Here is a 17861-nt window from a genome sequence, read left to right on the forward strand (position 1 = left end):
GCTTCCAGGCTTCGGGGTCAGAAGGTGTAGTGGCAGTTGTATGTATTTCAGGAATGACTTGCTTTGGAATTTCTACAATAAAGTCCGCCAAGACTTGGGCTTTGATAGCTTTTCTTGGGACATAGGTGATGTTATGCTCACCTGGTTCCACAGCCCATTTGGCCAATCGGCCTGAGTTCTCTGGTTTTTCAAGCACACTTTTGATGGGTTGGTCAGTGACCACTTGTATAGGGTGTGCTTGAAAGTACCTTCGAAGCCTTCTGGCCGTTTGAATTAAGGCCAGGGCAAGTTTTTCCAAATGAGGGTATTTGACCTCTGCCAGTTTTAGTGTTTTACTAAAGAAATAAACGAGTACCTGAACTTTGTTTCGTTCGATGGTTAGAACCGCGCTTAATGCTTCTTCAGCAACTGAGAGATAGAGAGATATCAATTCTCCCGTTTCAGGAGCTGCAATAGCTGGAAGTGAAGCCAAGTGTTGCTTCATCTGGTTGAAGGCTTCTTCCGCTTCTTCTGTCCACCTGAAATCTTTCTTATTGGTGCAACCCTTTAGTGTTTTGAAAAAGGGTAGGGACTTCTCAGCAAGCTTGGAGGTAAAACGCTTCAAGGCTGCAAGCCTTCCATTCAGGCTTTCTACTTCTTTTTTGCTTTGTGGGGATTTGGTCTCGAGAACAGCCCTGACCTTGTTGGGATTAGCTTTTATGCTTTGTTTCCCCACGATGTGTCCCAAAAACTTGCCTTCTTCGAACCCGAATGAGCATTTTCCCGGGTTAAGCTTCATGTTGATCTTTCTCAAGTTTTGGAAGGTTTCTTATGTCTTCAAGCATTTGATGCTCGGTTTTGCTCTTGATTACCAGATCATCGACATAAGCTTCCAAGTTTCTGCTAATTTGTCTAGCAAATGCTTTGTCGATCAAACGTTGGTAGGTTGCACCGGCATTTCGTAGGCCAAAGGGCATCTTTTGGTAACAGAAAATACCCTTGTCCGTGTGGAAAGCGGTTTTTTCTTCATCTTCCACTTTCATGAGAATCTGAAGGTAACCCTTGTAAGCGTCGAGAAAACACTTAAAGGGATGGCCGGTTAAAGAGTCAACCTTGAGGTCCATCTCGGGTAAGGGATAGCAATCCTTTGGACATGCTTTGTTCAAGTCTTTGAAGTCGATGCACATCCTCCAAGACTTATCAGGTTTTCGAACCATGATTGGATTAGCCACCCAAGATTGATACTTGACCTCACGTAGGATCCCGGCTTGTACATGCTTTTCAACCTCTTGGCATGCCGCCAGGCTTCTTTCAGGAGCCAGGCTCAGTTTCTTTTGGACAACAGGCTTAACATCGGGGGGTATTTTTAGCTCATGTTCTTCAATGCTTCGAGGGATGCCTGTCATGTCTTTCGGGCACCAAGCAAAAACATCGCTATAGTTCATTAACATCTTTTCAAGGTGTGAAAGTGTTTCTTTGGAGAGGGTTGTGTTTACCCGTACCTTTTGTTCAGGGTACTTGGGGTTTATGATTAAGCCTTGTTCTTCGTCTTTGCTTTTTGAGCTTTCCCCTTCAACCGTGTAAACCTCATGAGTAGGTTGAAGGGTTGCAATTCCCATGTCGGTGGGAAACTTCACAGCACCTTGACTAACCGAGACAGCCATGTTGAACACACATTGCCCTGGCCTTCCTATGATCACATCATAGTTGGAAGGTGTGTTGATAACCACAAAAGTGAGTGGCTTGAATTTTTTCATCCTACCTTCACTAAAACAGACATCAAGGGTTAGTTGGCCTAAAGGCTTCAAGGGTACATCGGCGATACCTTTTATAGATGAGTCGGAGGGTTGAAGCCTTGAACGTCCTTCCTTGCTCAGCTGGTTGAAGAATCTTTCATACATGATCTCTGTGGCCGCCCCTGTGTCAATGTAGGCTTTGTTTGTTTGGAGTGTTCCCATGTTCGCTTTCACCGTTAGGGGGTTTGAGAGTAAGTTACCTTGAGGCGGTGGGAAGCAGATGCATTGAAGCTCCCAAGCCTCCAAGCGTTGTCGTTTGTGGGGAACACCTTGGTCTATATTCACCATATTCACTTCTTTGCTTTTTCTTTCAGCCATCTTGTCTTTGACCCCTTTCACCAAATGAGCCAATTCTCCAGACTTGACGGCTTCCTCAATTCTTCTCTTGATTTGAAAGCAATCGTTTGTGTGGTGACCTTTTTCTTCGTGGAACTCACAGAACTGGGTGGAACTTTCGTTTTTCTTGCTCTTGGGCAAGGGTCGAGGAGGTCGAAAGTTGTGCTTCACTTCTTTTGTGGCAAGGATTTCCTGAGGGGTTTTGGTTAAGGCTGTGAAGTTTACAGTCTTCTCCCTGCTTGGAGGGTTCCGGCCTTCAGGCCTTCGTTGCTCTGAACTCCGGGGATACTTGTCATAAGGAGTGTAATTCCCTCTCTTTCGGTTGGGGCTGTTGCCTTGCCAACTGGGAGCTCTTTTTCGCTGCTCTTTGAAATCAACGGCATCCTCACCTCGAATATGTGCCTCAGCTCATTCAAGAGCTTCTTCAAGGGTTTTAGGCAGGCACTTGTTAAAGTCCCTTGTGAGGTGCTTGGAGGTGATGGCGTTCATGAAGCCTGCCACCCTCATTTTTTCGTCAGCCCCCACATATTGTAACCCTTCTTTCTTGTACCTTTCGATGAAGTCTCGAAGGCTCTCATCATCTTTTTGTTTTATCTGAAAAATGAAAGTGGCGTCCTTGACGTACCTTCTTTGTTGTGAGAAGTGGGCCAAGAAGCCTTTGCTCAGATCATCGAAGCTTCGAACGCTTTGAGCAGGAAGGTCGTTGAACCATATCCTTGCCGATCCGACTAATGTTTGCATGAACATCAAGCAACATTCAGCATGGGACCATTTTTCAATTCTGGCTGCCCCAGTGAAAACTTGGAGGTGGTCTTCGGGATCTTCAGTCCCATCATACGTTCTTATATGGGGGGCATCTTGATTTTTGTTTGAAAGTCATAATCGGTGATTTGTTGAGAGAAACATGATAACTTACCGGGCTTGTAAGGCTTTGCCAGATCTTCATCTAGCCTCACAGCGGGATTATGACTTGTTGTTCCTTGGTGAGTACCCAGCGCTTGGTTGATGAGCTGGGTCCAAGGGAAATGTGCCATCATTTGAGCCATCATCTGAGGCATGAGGTTAAAGCCTTGAAGGCTTTCAGGTGCTGCTGCTTCTTGGTTTGCTCCCATGGAAGTGCTCATCGTTGCACTTCAAGCCAAGGGCAAGACCGACATGGCCTGCTCCCACGTAGTGGCTATAGGAGGAGCACTTGAAGCTGGTGACTGCCATATTTGGTCGAGAGTGGTCTCATGTCCAAGGGGTTGTGAAGTGAACAAAGGGAAAGCCATTGGGCTTGATCTCCCATAGGTGTAGGGAGATGGGTTAAAGGGTTGACAGGTTACACTTGGACCAGCTTCAAAAAGAGAAGCAGCCGGGCGTGAGCTGATTAAAGGAGAAGGTGGACGTCCGAGCGATAGTGAGGGCTCTGATTCGTCATAATCTAGCCTTATTCTTATCCCCTTTTCTCTTTCTTGGCTCACGTGTTGGTTAAGAAGATGTCTTAGTTGCAAGAAATGTCGTGATACCCCTTCCATTGTCAAGTCAACACGTTCCGTAGTGTTTGTGACTCCTGCATGAGAAGAAGGAACTCCGGATCGTGAAGGGGTTGGAGTTCGAAAAGGTGAAAAATCAAGGAACAAAGGTCCCGTCGAAGTTCCTCCCGGAGTGGAAAAAATCAAGGTTGTCGCCGAAGCTTCTTTGGCCGGCACTTGGTATCGGTGTTCTTGACACTTGATTGACTTCTCCAGGAGATCCACCTTCCGACATGGTGATGGAGCTACACTACTGGTCTTTATGATAAAGTAAGCGGCGTAGCCCCACGGTGGGCGCCAACTTGTTGCTACAACAAAGATAAGACCAATGATAGTGAATGGACTGGTTAGGCTAACAAGCATCAAGGGTTCAGGTTAACCTAACGCAGGTCGTGGTGTCCCTCTATGTTTGCAAAACGTAGAAGGAGGTTCACTAATTAGTTGTTTGTTGTTATAGATCACCGAAGATCAAGAACCGTGATGTTTGGAATCGGTTTTAGGATGATGTTCTTGGTGAAACTATGAAGTTATTGAAGTAAGAAAGAAATAAGCTAAGAGCATATTTCTCAAGGAATAAGAGAAGGTTAGGGAGATGGTGTTATCTGCCCAAATCTGTTGTGTTTATGTTTATGGCTAAGTCTCTCTTATATAGGAGAAGAGACTTGCCTTTCGTCCAATTGTAACTAATCTAGTTTGCCTAGAGAGTTGACCTTTATGGGCGGGAAGCTTTGGACCGCTAGTCCATAGTTAAAATAATATTACTTTATCTGAGCATGTCCTTTGTTCAGAGGGGACAAGGATGTGAACAGTGATGTGACATCGTACTGTAGCACGTGGGTACTTGTTTACATAAGTTTGGGCGGGAAACGAAGCTTTTAACCTTTTAACCCTTTTAGCGTTAATGTGTTCCAGCCATTTTATTATTTCCTTGGGCTACCCCCGTCATCAGTCACCAACATACTCGGACTGACTCGTGTGTATGCTCACGTGCATGTGCGTTTTCTAACGGGGTTACCGAAATTAACCGAGTTTAGTTAACGGAGTTAACCTGAAAATTGGCAGTTGTCACAAATAATATAATATAATTTTCATATAATATAATATAATATCTACCTATACTAATAAAAGAAAATAATTCTTGACACATGGCATTCTAAGATTAATTCTCACCATCAAATTCCCTTCAAAATCACTTCTCTTTTATTGATGAAAAATAAAAAAAATTTCAATATATAGTATTGATTATAAAGTTAATATACTTAATATAAAAAAATATTAATATAATAAATTATATTGTAAACATACTTAATATAAAAAAATGTTATTATAATAATTACATGTCATAAAAGATATTTTAAAATATATATAAAAGAGTTTATGTTTAAAGTGTACACTAACATTCAATTTTTGAGACATCTAAGAAAACTATAATAAACTATTTTATTTTATTTTTTTTTTACAAATATTTAATGTTTAATAAGTCTTAAAAATTAAATAATATAAAGAGACTTAATTATTATTTTTTATTTGTATAAGATATTCATTATAATTTATACATTAACTTATCCCGTGTAACACACAGGTTTCTAAAGCTAGTAATATAATATAATATAATATAATATAATATTGTAAATGCGTTTTTATAAAAGTCGATGCCACATTGCTATTTTCCCTTTTAATCTTTATAAATTTAACATAAAATAGCTTACCATTTAAGTTAAAAAAAATAGAAGGCACATTTTATTTTTTGTAAAGTGATAAAGGTTCATTCAATCTACAAAGCCATGAAATCATCCAAATCCAGCCCATTTAGCTAAACGGCTTTATTTTAAATTAGGTTTATACCGTATCATAAATCACACCCTAACTTTCATAAACTAATAGTCCAATATAATTGAATCCAGAGGCCTTTTTTTATTAAAAAGATGTTAAAGATGAATTATTCTTCAAACAGAAGAACAACTTGATTACACGTATTAAGTTGAGGCAGATGAAGGCATGTTGTTGCTTCTTCTGTTATTGACTCATGATGTTAGATCTTGGGCTATACATAGACTAACATTGATAAAACTTTAAACCAATGGAGAACATTTCACGTAATATAATGCAAACGGTAACCTTTTATTTTATTTTTAAAATAAAAAAAGCTTATTTGTTCAAATCATAAGAAGTTGTAAATAGCAAGTACTACGAGTGATCCACGCAAAACAAGATAAAACATACAATTCAACATTGAAATCATTAAAAACGACATTGAAACGTTACATGAAATTCTAGTAGAGACGCCTGCAAATAGTGAGACCATCACCTAGTGGAACCATAGAGGATACGAGGATCAGCTGCAAGTGACTTGTTAAACTTTAAGATGCTTTTTCTCCCCTCTTTGAAATAATCATTCAGAGATGACTCTGGTTGTACTATCGTCCCTAACCAAAGTGTGTTGTCATACACCACGATCCCATTCACTTTCACTAGCTTTATTAGACGTTCGTGATAGTTGATATAATTTGTTTTGTCCACGTCAACAAAAGCAAAGTCGAAATTTCCTTCATTGTCAAACTAAAGAAAAAAGAATCACAACTTGAAATCGAAACCAAATCAAACCAATCCGACCTGGTGCAAGTAGTAGTATACTAGTATTAGTGCCAATGCCAGCTCCACAACAAACAAAGTACGTTAAGAGTTTTGGACCTCCAATTTTCAATGACACAAATTTATATATTACTAGTTTTTAACCCTTTTATTATGAGGTTTTATTTTTCACATTTATTGTTTCTAATATTGTAAATATATTTTTTATACTTTAACATAATTTATTGGAAGAAAATTTGTAATATACTTGAACCTATTTTAATCTATTTATGTTTAATTATGTTCGTTTATGCTCATTTTTGAATAAAATATGGAATGAATTATGTACTTAATGTTTTATATTGTCCGTCTGTATGCATTCTAGTGTATTTATGTTTGTTTGTGTTCTTCTTCATATATGTTCTTTTATGCCCGTTTACGGTCGTTTATATTCGTTTAGTTCGTTTATATTCATGAACAGTCCATTTAAATTTTAAATGAGCAAACTCTTAATCTAGGTTTGTATTAGAGAGCATTAAGATAAAAAAAACTAAATCAAGCATGCTTTTATAAATTTAAATAGTATAGTATGTTAGTAATATGTCATCAGTAACAACCATTGTAAACCTGGAATCAAGGTTGGCCTGGTGGTGGTGGTGGTGGTGGTGGTGGAGGTATAAGTGATGAAGATGGCAGTGTTTCACAAATAAATAAAATGTTATAACCCAGTTTAAAAGTTATCTTGGTTTGGTGAGACTCATTACCCACTTAATTTTTTTACTATTAAATTGTTTCTTAATTATAAATAATATCTTTTTTGAAAATATCATATATTAATTTTAGTATATCCCTACTTTAAAGAATTTTCATATCAAATATTTGGTGAGATTAAATTTTCATTTAATGAGACGTTATAACCCGTTTAAGGGCTATTTGGATTTGGTGAAACCCAAACCTGTGAATTCGAGTCAAATGTATGAGAAGCCTCCATTTACAAATAAAGAAATCTAGTGGCTTGAGAGAATGTATAGAGCAACCAGAGAGCTTTTAAAAGTTTCGTTTATATATATATTTAAACGAAATACAAATGAAATTAACGTGTTAATTGTGATAATCAAGTAGAGTAATTATGTAATTGCATCATAAAGTAATTACAGAATTTCTCATTACTCTATGATGTAATTACATAATTGGTCTACTTGTATATATAATTACTTTACTTGATTCTCACAATTAGCACGTTAAATAACTACGTAGAGTATTCATATCATCCTATGCGTTAAAATAAGGAAGAATTACGTCAATTGGCCAAGGAGTTTAACCAAAATGAACATTGTCTTTTATTTTAATTTTTTACGTTAATTCCCGTCTTGACGTAAAAAGTCCATAATTTCTCTCCATGTGGCGTACACATTCATGTTTGGGCGTGATTTATTTATTTATTTGACCGATATATCATAACGGGGTAAACCATAAGTGGCAAGAAATGCGGTATGTGAGCCATTTGTTAGACTTGTATGTAATTTGAATATTTTAAGTGGATTTTGATGAAAGAGAGAGCTAATTGAAATAATTGATTTGAGAGGGTTAAGTTTATAAGAAAAACATTTCTTTTTTTTTGTTTTTAATTGTTTACTATTCATTTAAAAATATATACATCAATGGTTACCAATTTAAACTGTTATTCTTTTTATATATTTTTAAAAGTTTAAAGATATGATTGAACTTTTTTAAATAACTCAAGTTTAGGACGACAAGTTAATAATTTTTAATATATATTTATATATTTAAATTTTTTTTTATAATATAATTTGAATTTTAAAACTAAACTTCTTTTTTTGTTAGTAGTTTAATCGATTTTTAATTTTCTTTGTAATATCATTTTTTTTAATTGAGATTTTTGGTTTTTTTTAAATTGAAAAATTAACCATTTTGATTTGTCTTAAATTCCGCATGAAATAATAAAATATTAAGTTTTTAATAAGCGTGAATTTCCCATTTTTTTACGTTGAGAGAACGAGAAACTAATAATATATTATTTTTTATTTTCTTTTCTATTTTCGTCTAGAAATTTTCTAATTTTGACACCACATCAGCAAATATTTTAACGTTGAGAAACTAATAATATAATTCTTGGTCATTTGTTGAGACTAAATGCAGTGCACCATCAAATATTTTAACGTTGGTTAAAATTATCTGTTTTTTATCGACTAAATTTCAATCTTTCTTCTTTAAACATTACTAAATTATGAATTGAGACATTTAAAAAAATCAGTTCTCACTCGTTGTCGTTTATATGATAAAAGACCTCCCTTTTAGTCATTTTAACAAACTGTCATCTATTATCTTAGTTAAGTTATAACATGTGTCAGACATTTTCTCAGTTAAGTAATCCCTTTTAGAAAGCACTTTTCACCGGTTCTATCAGTCCTGTAATCCCGTCCAGTTTTAAAAACATTGTTAGATCCAATATTGTTTATACTTTACACAATTGTTAAAAAAAAATTGTTGTGTTTCACATGTTTTTTTAAAATAAGGAAAAAAAGAAGAGAGAAAATTATGTTTTTAAGTTCATTAAATAAAACAGATAGAAGAAGAAATAAATAGTAAGTTGTAAGGAATTGTTTTGTTTCCAATTTGGAATAAATCGAGAACAAAGAAAGGAAAGATAAAACGGGAAAGATAATAAAAGAAAATTTTTTCCTTTCTTTTCTTTTCTCATTTATAATTGAGCTCGAGAACAGAGCGTTAATGAGAACTAGTTAGAGCCAACTCGTAAGTTGCTGAGAGACTCGGTCGGTACTGACTCCGTTTATTACATGACTTATTAGAGTTGTCATAACATGTCGGACGAGACACGATAAGACACGAAACGATAAGATACGATGACCTGTTGTGTTAAACACAAACACGACACAATAACTAAATCATGTCATTTTTTTCAAACACAAACACGAACCTGATTAGTAACATATTTACCTGTTAAGGAACACATTTAAAAGCACCATAAATAATGCATGTGTAACATGCCAAAAGGATAGTGCTCCTGAGCTTGCAAGACATGCAATAATCAAATCCAACAAGAACCGCAAATCTGGCATGCAATAAGTTGTCAGAGACACGTGAACACACTGATAATTGTGGGTTGAAAGGAAGATCCCATTTAAGAAATAATTTTCATATTTTAACTATTAATACTCTAAAAATACAATAAAAAACTACAAACTAACATAAACTAGCATTTAGTACCTCACGCGTTACGCTGGGTTTTTGGCTATGATGATATTCCAGTTTATGGTGTGACCAGTGGACCTGAGCTACCGTCAACATAAATGAATTTACAGTAACAATTGGCGACGCTTTGATGATACTATGGTTCATGACATGACAATATATGCTATATTTGTATCTTAACCGAGCCCTTTGTTTTGTTTAGAATCATTTTTTTTTTTTGTTTTTTGTTAGCTCGACAAGCTCCTTCTGTTTCGTTTTGTTTTTATTCTTAACAAAGCATTGGTATGTTCCTCATTGTTTGTTGTAACTTAAATCCAAAGTATCTAATTAAACGTTTGCTTGGGGGAATTTGAAGTGTTGAGCAGGCAACAACGTTTTCTTCTTCTGGTATTCACACCTTGCTACAACTGCTGTGACATTTTGACTTTTTTATATAACTCAACGTAGTTTTTTAATGTAATCGACTGCAAATTAGTTTCCTAGCAGTTTTTAAACGTAATCGATTATGAATTAGTTGCCTTGCGTTCTCAAAGAATGAGAACTGCTGTTATGATTGAATTTAAAGAATCAAATAAGTTTGGTGTGTTAAATCAGGCTCGGGTATGTGGGGTTTTGTTTAATCCAGTTTTAGTTTGCTTCAGGTTAGGTTCACTTATTGAGTTAGTGTAATTCAGGTGTTGTGTACTCATGTTTCATGTGACTTTGGGTCAAATTAAATTTATATATTTACAATTTCAAGTGGGTTTGTTCTATATTTGGATGTACACTATGCAGGGCAAGTGTTTTATGCATTGTTGAATGTATTTACCTTATGAACATGTAAGTGAGTAGTTTTCTTACCCTTATCAAAACAAGGTTGTTATATGGTTTGAGAATTGACAGTATAAGAATTTTAAGCCTAAACAACTAGTGTCATGTGATGATTTGATCATGTTGAGAGAACTTGACCTGTTGAAGTTATCTAATGCAAGAAAAGAAGTTGCACATCTTGAGTTGGAAGCGGAAGTGAGTTTGAAGGTGAAATGGTTAGAAGAATGTTGTAACTATGAAAGTGAATATGAAGATTCTCCAGATAATTTGGAGTCTGATGATGAACTTTAAGGTAAAATATAAATTCTTTAGATATTGTTGTTAGATTTAATACAAGTAGTATATGGTCAATACCTCTTTACACTTTCTAATAACTATAATTTGGAAGTTAAGATTTATTGGTTCCATATAACAACTTTAGTAATGTTTATATGTTACTAATTATTATACATGTTGTTTTGTTTGGTTTATATTTTATATAATCTGCTATTGTGTTGTAACAATTTTCAGGTGTGTTAGGAAAAATGATTTTCGTTTGGTTGAAGTTTTCAAGATGTTGATGATGGTTTAATAGCAAAGAACATTATTAGTTATTTTGTTAATGTGTTTTGGTTGTTATGTTCAAATTAACTTCTTGTAATTTGGAAGTTTTAATATTAAGACGATGTAAATCTATTACTTTTTGGTTGGTATGGTGATGTGTTTAGGGGGTGTTTGGGATTCCTTATTTAGTTATTTTCATCAACTTATAACTTATAAACTTTTTGAAAAGTTAATAAGGTGTATAAGGTGTTTGGCAAACCATAAGGCCTTATGGATTTTAACTTATGGTGAAGGCAAAATAGTGGGGTTTTGAAAAGTTAGGAATATGTAACTTATTAACTTAATGAGTTTGATTTACCTATTACACCCCTCTCACCCTTAAACCCCATTACACTCATTTTAAAAAAGAGTGTCCATTTTGGTCATTTTTGTTTCCCCAACACATAAGCTAATCCAAACATTCTTTTAAAAACATCTTTTTAAATTTCATAAGTTTATTAGTCATTTTAATCAAAAGTCATTTTTCACTTAAATAAGCAATCCCAAACACACCCTTAGTGACTATGTAAATCTATCAAGTTTTAAAGTTAAAACATACCTCTGAGGTTTATGTTCGAAAACACTCGAATAGCCCAAAAATATCAAACGAGCTCTGATTTAGGTGATTTAATCGGCCACGGAACTGTCTCGCCAAGATCTACGAACAATTCTGCTTTCCACCGCAGGAATTCGCTGTTATGGTGACCGAAAAGCCCGAATAGTCGCCGAAAATCTTCATTTTTCATTGTTACGTTCCTGTCCTTAGAAACCCGACTTGCATGCCTCTGATTCAAGATCCGATTGGATGAGATCTGCATTTATATGTTGGGAACATGCTTAAAAATTTGGAACCGATCTAACGGTTAGATATTCGGGAATCATCCGATCTTTGCGGGTTATTCACTCAAAAACAGGATTTGAGGTTAAAGTGGTGGGTGTTTCTCTTTTTAAGAACTTTTCGAAGAAACCAATATGATGAGATAATAAGATGGTGGCCGGATTTATAGATAAAGCTTCATTCTTAACTTTTCATATAATGATACTTAACTCCCTCATCCTTTAGATAATTACATTTATATTCTAAAATCCAATTAAACCTGATTTATTTAAATACCAAATAAAACTCGGAATGTACACATTCACAATTTTTTGAACTAAATTTGCAATATTAACATCTAAGAATTAAACTTACAATATAGTCAAACCACATGGATTATTTATGCAATTTTCTCTTTTAATTATTATAAAGTTTTTTTATGTGTTTAAATATCTTATCACATTAAGAAAGGGAAGAAAAGGTTAACAGTAGAAAAAAAAATTAACATTTTTATTTATCAATTTCACATTACCAAATTATATTATTTCTTTTAAGATTTTTCAGTTTATATTTAAACCAAACATTTTATTCAAACCAATAATTTTATTCAATTAAGGTTTTTTATAAGGTTTCCTTTGGTTAAATAGTATAGTTTCTTGTGACTTATTTAAAACCAAGCTTGCAGTGACATAAATAAACTTGCAACAAAATAAAACTTTTATCATCCCAAAAATCTTATAATAAAACCAAATGAGTAAAGCAAAAACAATCAAAGCAAACAAAACTAACTAGTCATTACACATATTATGTGATCAAGTTATCCAAAATGCAGATTATTAATCCAAATTTCAACCGTTTTCTCAGCTCTAATATAAAAAAAAATGTCCTCGTTATAGAAATCCGCTACGTTAATGAAACAGAAAACTTTTGATAAAAATAAAAACTTAACGAGTTTTGCTTCTGAGACGAACTTTTATGAACCAAAATGGCAGCAAGTTTAAACATAGTAACCGGTGAATGTGAAACCCCTTCCAATGATTTCACCAGCACAATACCATGCAAAGCATTCGAGTCCAAACAAAGTTGCAATCCCGACTCGTTCAACGTGCAACTCTTTTCTGTTTTTCCATAAATCCTTCACCTGATTCAGTTCCTTCCAGAATGCTTCGTTACGGTTAGGAAGACTGCACAAAACCAGAGAAAAATTAAAAGTTAATAAACAGCAATTATAACCAAATCGTTGCTTTTTGATAGATTAATACAAGGTATTTTTGTATTGTTTTAACAAATTTTTAGGCGTTTTCGTCATTTGGAATGTTTTAGAGCAAATTTGATTTACGAAAACTGTAATACATACATTAATATATATTTTTTTTATTTATAAAAACATTAAATATCATATTTGTCAAACACTTGAATATCCTAATGTTAAAACCTTAAACAAAACATAACACATCCAAACACTAGCACATTTTATCCTAGTTGATTCACAGTAGATTTACCAACGACAATTAGTATTATATTGATCTTGAAATCAAATATCATATTCTAGCTGGCTTATTATTAGGGGTGTAAACGAGCCAAGCCGCTCGAGAACTACTCGAGATCGGCTCGTTAAAACTCGAAATGAGCCAAACTTAAAGGAGCTCAAGTCTAAAAATAAACGAGCCCGAGCCTAAGCTTCACTTACTGAGCTCAAGCCAGCTCGCTAGCCTAAAATTTATATAATTTTTATTTAATATACTAAATTTATATTTATATAATAAGTATTAATACATAAAATTATAATAAAAAACAGTTATACAATATATAACATGTTATACATATATAAAGTATAATTATAAATGTATATAAAATTAACTAACAATAATAAATCAGCGGAGCTTGAGCATACCTAACTACTCACAAGCCAAGCTCGAGCTATAAAAGTAGAGCTTGAGCTTTGTAAGTTAAACGAGCCAAGCTTGGGCTCAGCTCGGCTCGTCTACACGCCTACTGATGACAGATGATGCCATTTTAAACCATATGTTATTCTTTCTAGCGAGTCAATCGGGTAAACTTAATAAAATCGCAAGAAAATAATCAAGGCAAACACGTTAAAAGTTGCCTGCTGTATATAAATATGTTTACAACCTCTTATATTGACGTACAAGCTATATCAGTTTCTAAATTAAGAAATCACATACTCCCTCCGTCCCATTAAAAGTGTCCACATTTCCTTTTTTATTTGTCCCGTTACAAATATCCACTTTCATAATTTATTAGCCAATTTCCAAGTTTGCCCTTAAACATACACAACTAACATTAATAAATAATATTGATGGACCCACTTTCCAAGGGCATTATTGTCATTTCGCAAGCAAAGAAAATAATAATTTAATCTACCTTAAACTTTGTGTTTTTCAAACTAAGACATTTTGACCGAGACAGAGGGAGTACATCATAAAACTAGAAACCATAGTTATCAAATGCGCTAGGCGCACTCAAGGCGCATAGGCCTTGCCTGGGGCCTAGGCGAAAGGCGCAAAAAAAGCAAGGGCCCGAGAAAAAAAAACGCACAATGAAAAATAAATAAAAGATATATTTATGTAGTCTAAAACTTGAATCACGTAGTTCCAATGCCAAAAATTATCCAAAATCAAAAGTTCAAAACCCCAAAATTATCCAATACCAAAAGCTAAAGTCAGACTACAAATTATGCTCAACAATTTCTAGAACAAATAATAATATTCTAGACTAAAAAGCCCACCTTTAAATTTTAGTTTTAAAGTTTAAATCATATAATGGCAATTTAGAAAACTAAAAAGGAAATTAAACTAAAAGAAACATAAGCATAATTATTAAAAAAAAAATCACCTTAGCATTCATCAACCAGAATTTTTTCGATAACCCATATAGGAAGATTGGATTAAATTAAGTAAATTTGACTTTTTTTAGATAACTCAATTAATGAAAAATCAAAAGAAATCATAAAAAATAAAAAAAATAAACGGACATTGCTCCTAGAATTGCGCCTTCCCTATTTAGAAGTGCTAAATCATCGCCTACCCTAAAAATAGCGCCTAGGCGCAGTAGGCGATCGTTTTTAATAACTATGCTAGAAACTAAAATCAGATAGCTAACCTGGCAAGACGAGTGTAAAACAATTGTTTGGACAACTCGCTGCATTTCTCAATGGTGGCGGGCTCTTGAATATACTGTTTGTTTTGGTCCAACAATTGCTTGTAATAAGTTGTTCCATGTTTGGACAAGAACTCTGAAGCTAGTGTTGCCTTTGACTGCAATTGCTTTAACTTTGAAGCCATTCTATCTTCGATAATTCAAACACATTTAACAACCATATTAATATAAACTTTCAACCCAAAATAACTTATTACCAGAAGCAGCAATCCATTATTATGAAAAAAAAGTCTACTTGTATAATCATATATTATAAACATTTACAAACTGAAACCTAGTTTTTAAGCATTAGCTAGTACTCCCTCCGTCCCATTAAAAGTGCCCACTTTCAAAATTTATTAGCCAATTTCCAGATTTACCCTTAAACACACACAACTAACAATAATAAACAATATTGATGGACCCAATTTCTAAGGGCATTATTGTCATTTGGTAAGCAAAGAAAACAATAATTTAATCTACCTTAAACTTTGTGTTTTTCAAACTAAGACAGTTTGACCGGGACGGAGGTAGTAATTAGTTAAAACAGATAAATTTCTCGGTTGATAATACGTAGTGCTCTTGATCAACCCTTGCATATATTTAAAAAATAGGATATATAAACTTGTCTAAATGTTCAATATTAATTAGAGGCCACTAGGAGTGTAAACAAGCAAAGCCGCTTGCGAGCTACTCAAGATTGGCTCGCAAAAAGGTCAACTCGAGACAAGCTTAAACGAGCTAAAGCATAACAATAAGCTTGTTTAATTAACGAGCCTGAACCGACTCATGAGCATACTGAGCCTAGTACTAATCTATGCAGTTGATATCAGTGTTATAGCGGTTATCGGACCACTCGCAAAATATCGGTACCAATAATATCGGCGATATTGACCGATATATCACCGATTTTCACGATTGTAAATTTTTAGTGTTGAATGTTAGTGTTTTAAGTCTTGATCAGATCCTACTCGCTAAAATTGTTAGTGTTTTGTAAGTTGCAAATGGTTATTTTGTTAATGGTACAAGAGTATTAGCATACTGAATTATTAGTGTTAAATTTCTGTATACAAAATTTTACATGATATTAAAATTACCGATATCTCAAATACCGGTCCTTGACTGATATCCAATATTTTCGGCATTGACTACATAGGTACTAATGTAATTTTCAATTAATATTAATAATACATAAATTTATAATCATTACTATATACAAAACTACGACAAAAATTAATAAATTATATAACATATATTTTTGTTATATATACATTGAGAAAAGATCCAATACAATAATAATAGCTTATCGTACAATAGGTACGCGAATCCCTTTTTTCACAAATCGATCCATGAAATCACATCCCAACATCTCGGAATCATCAATCCATATCCAATTAATCATTGGTTCACCCAAAAAACAGTTTTGGATCGTTAATCGATCAACTTTTTACTTTTTTCACGAAACCCGTTTTTGAGCGTTTTAGGTTTTTGGTTGAGCGTTTCGGTATTTTTGCCTTTGAGCGTCTCGCGTACCTATCGTACGTTAAGTATCTCGACCCTATATACATTATACGATTATAACTACAAATATATATAAATATATAATAATATAAAGAATAATAAATAAGCTGAGCCGGAGTCTAAATAGAGCTCGAAACGAGGCGTTAACATACTATAGAATAACAATTAGGGCTAAATATTATTAATGACGTATTATATGTTCAATTGTTCATAATATTCAATCGAAAACATGATACATGAACAAGATCTAATCAATGTGAATCGAAAACCCTAGATGAATAATAATAATAACAATAATAATAATAACCTGAAGTGTAAACTGACGAGAGCAGAGGCGTTTAATACAAGTGAGATTGAGAATGTAAAGTGGGGGTAATTGAGAGAGTATATAATATAGAAAGAAAGAAAGAAAAATAGGTTTTGGGTTCGGGTTCGGGTTCGGGTTCGGGTTCGGGTTCGGGTTCGGGATTTTTTGTTAATGGGTTCACTGTTTTTAAATGCTCTAATTATATATGACTGGCCATAAAAAAAATTTCGGGTCAATTCAAAGGTTTGGGTCGTTTCAAGCTTCAACGGTTCGGGTCGGGTAAGGTTCATTACATAACATAAATACGATAAATTAACAAAAAATAAACATCGTCATGGAAAGGATACCATACATAATAAAGATACGTTGACTTTTTAAATCTTGAGATTCTACCAAAACAAATTTAAACATCACTAATCTTCTAATTCAATTAACAAACTTCGACATAATCATTCTTTCTAATTGTAATTTCAATAAATAAACAAAAATAATTGAAGCAAAACATTAAAATATACCTTACGATGAAGACTGAAGTGAAGGAGAGATGGAGAGGAGGTTCGAGGGCGTCACGACGGTAAGACGCAACACGCGAAGGTGGGTTGTCGAAGTTTGAATGTTTGATGGTGGGCACTTTGGGTTTGAGGCTGCAATGTTGTTGTGTCATGTTATGTATGTATAATGTGTGTTAACAATGTGGGGATGTGAGGGTAAAGAGTAAAATAATGAAAACTCTAACTAGCAAGCTGGAATGAAAAAGAAAAAAAAAACATAATTTCACGCTAGGAGGTAGATTCGAACCCAGGATTCCGGATTTGAAAGACAAGAGTGATACCACTAGACCAGAAATCTGAATTGTTTATGGGTTCACTCTCAAAATATATGTGGGTTCACTATCATAAATTATACCTGTATCCTATATAAATTTCGAAACTCAGTGGGTTCCCGTGAACCCTTATGTCGCTATATAGATCCGCCACCGTTCGGGTTCGGATATATGGGTTTAATGAAACATGACTCTTATTTTTAGGGGTGTGTACGATGTGGTTTGGTTCGGTTTTGAGCTAAAATTGAACTGAAAAACAAAGCTTTGGTCTTTTGTGTTTTTAAAACTGTTCGGTTTCGGTTTTCGGGTTAAATTCAGCTTTGGTCACGGTTTTGTTAATCGGGTTAGTAATTTATTTTGGCCTAAAATATTAAGAGCTAACAAAAGATAATTAGATTTAAAATTATTTGTT

At 34.2% G+C, this 17861-nt stretch overlaps 1 protein-coding gene across 1 annotated transcript; it reads right to left on the reverse strand.

Moving 5' to 3' along the window:
* Nucleotides 1–12388: 12388 nt before the first annotated feature.
* LOC143622442 (uncharacterized) lies at nucleotides 12389–16721 on the reverse strand. Its single transcript, XM_077093588.1, has 3 exons — nucleotides 16627–16721; nucleotides 14763–14949; nucleotides 12389–12823 (listed from the first exon to the last, which is right to left on the reverse strand). The coding sequence occupies exons 2-3, from the start codon at nucleotides 14942–14944 to the stop codon at nucleotides 12637–12639; spliced, it is 369 nt and encodes a 122-aa protein (XP_076949703.1). The 5' UTR covers nucleotides 14945–14949; nucleotides 16627–16721; the 3' UTR covers nucleotides 12389–12636.
* Between the last annotated feature and the right edge of the window lie 1140 nt (nucleotides 16722–17861).

The sequence above is a fragment of the Bidens hawaiensis genome, unplaced genomic scaffold, assembly GCF_021521415.1.
Source record: "Bidens hawaiensis isolate Kalapana, Puna unplaced genomic scaffold, B.hawaiensis_p1.1 tig00003141_1, whole genome shotgun sequence".
NCBI classification, from domain to species: domain Eukaryota; kingdom Viridiplantae; phylum Streptophyta; class Magnoliopsida; order Asterales; family Asteraceae; genus Bidens; species Bidens hawaiensis.

What these genes read in the sequence shown, in the direction of transcription:
- LOC143622442 (XM_077093588.1), bottom strand. Translation starts at nt 14,944, where the DNA reads ATGGCTTCAAAGTTAAAGCAATTGCAGTCAAAGGCAACACTAGCTTCA. An exon ending in TTTTACACTCGTCTTGCCAG is followed by an intron (nt 12,824 to 14,762) that starts GTTAGCTATCTG and finishes GGTTTTGTGCAG; the next exon opens with TCTTCCTAACCGTAACGAAG.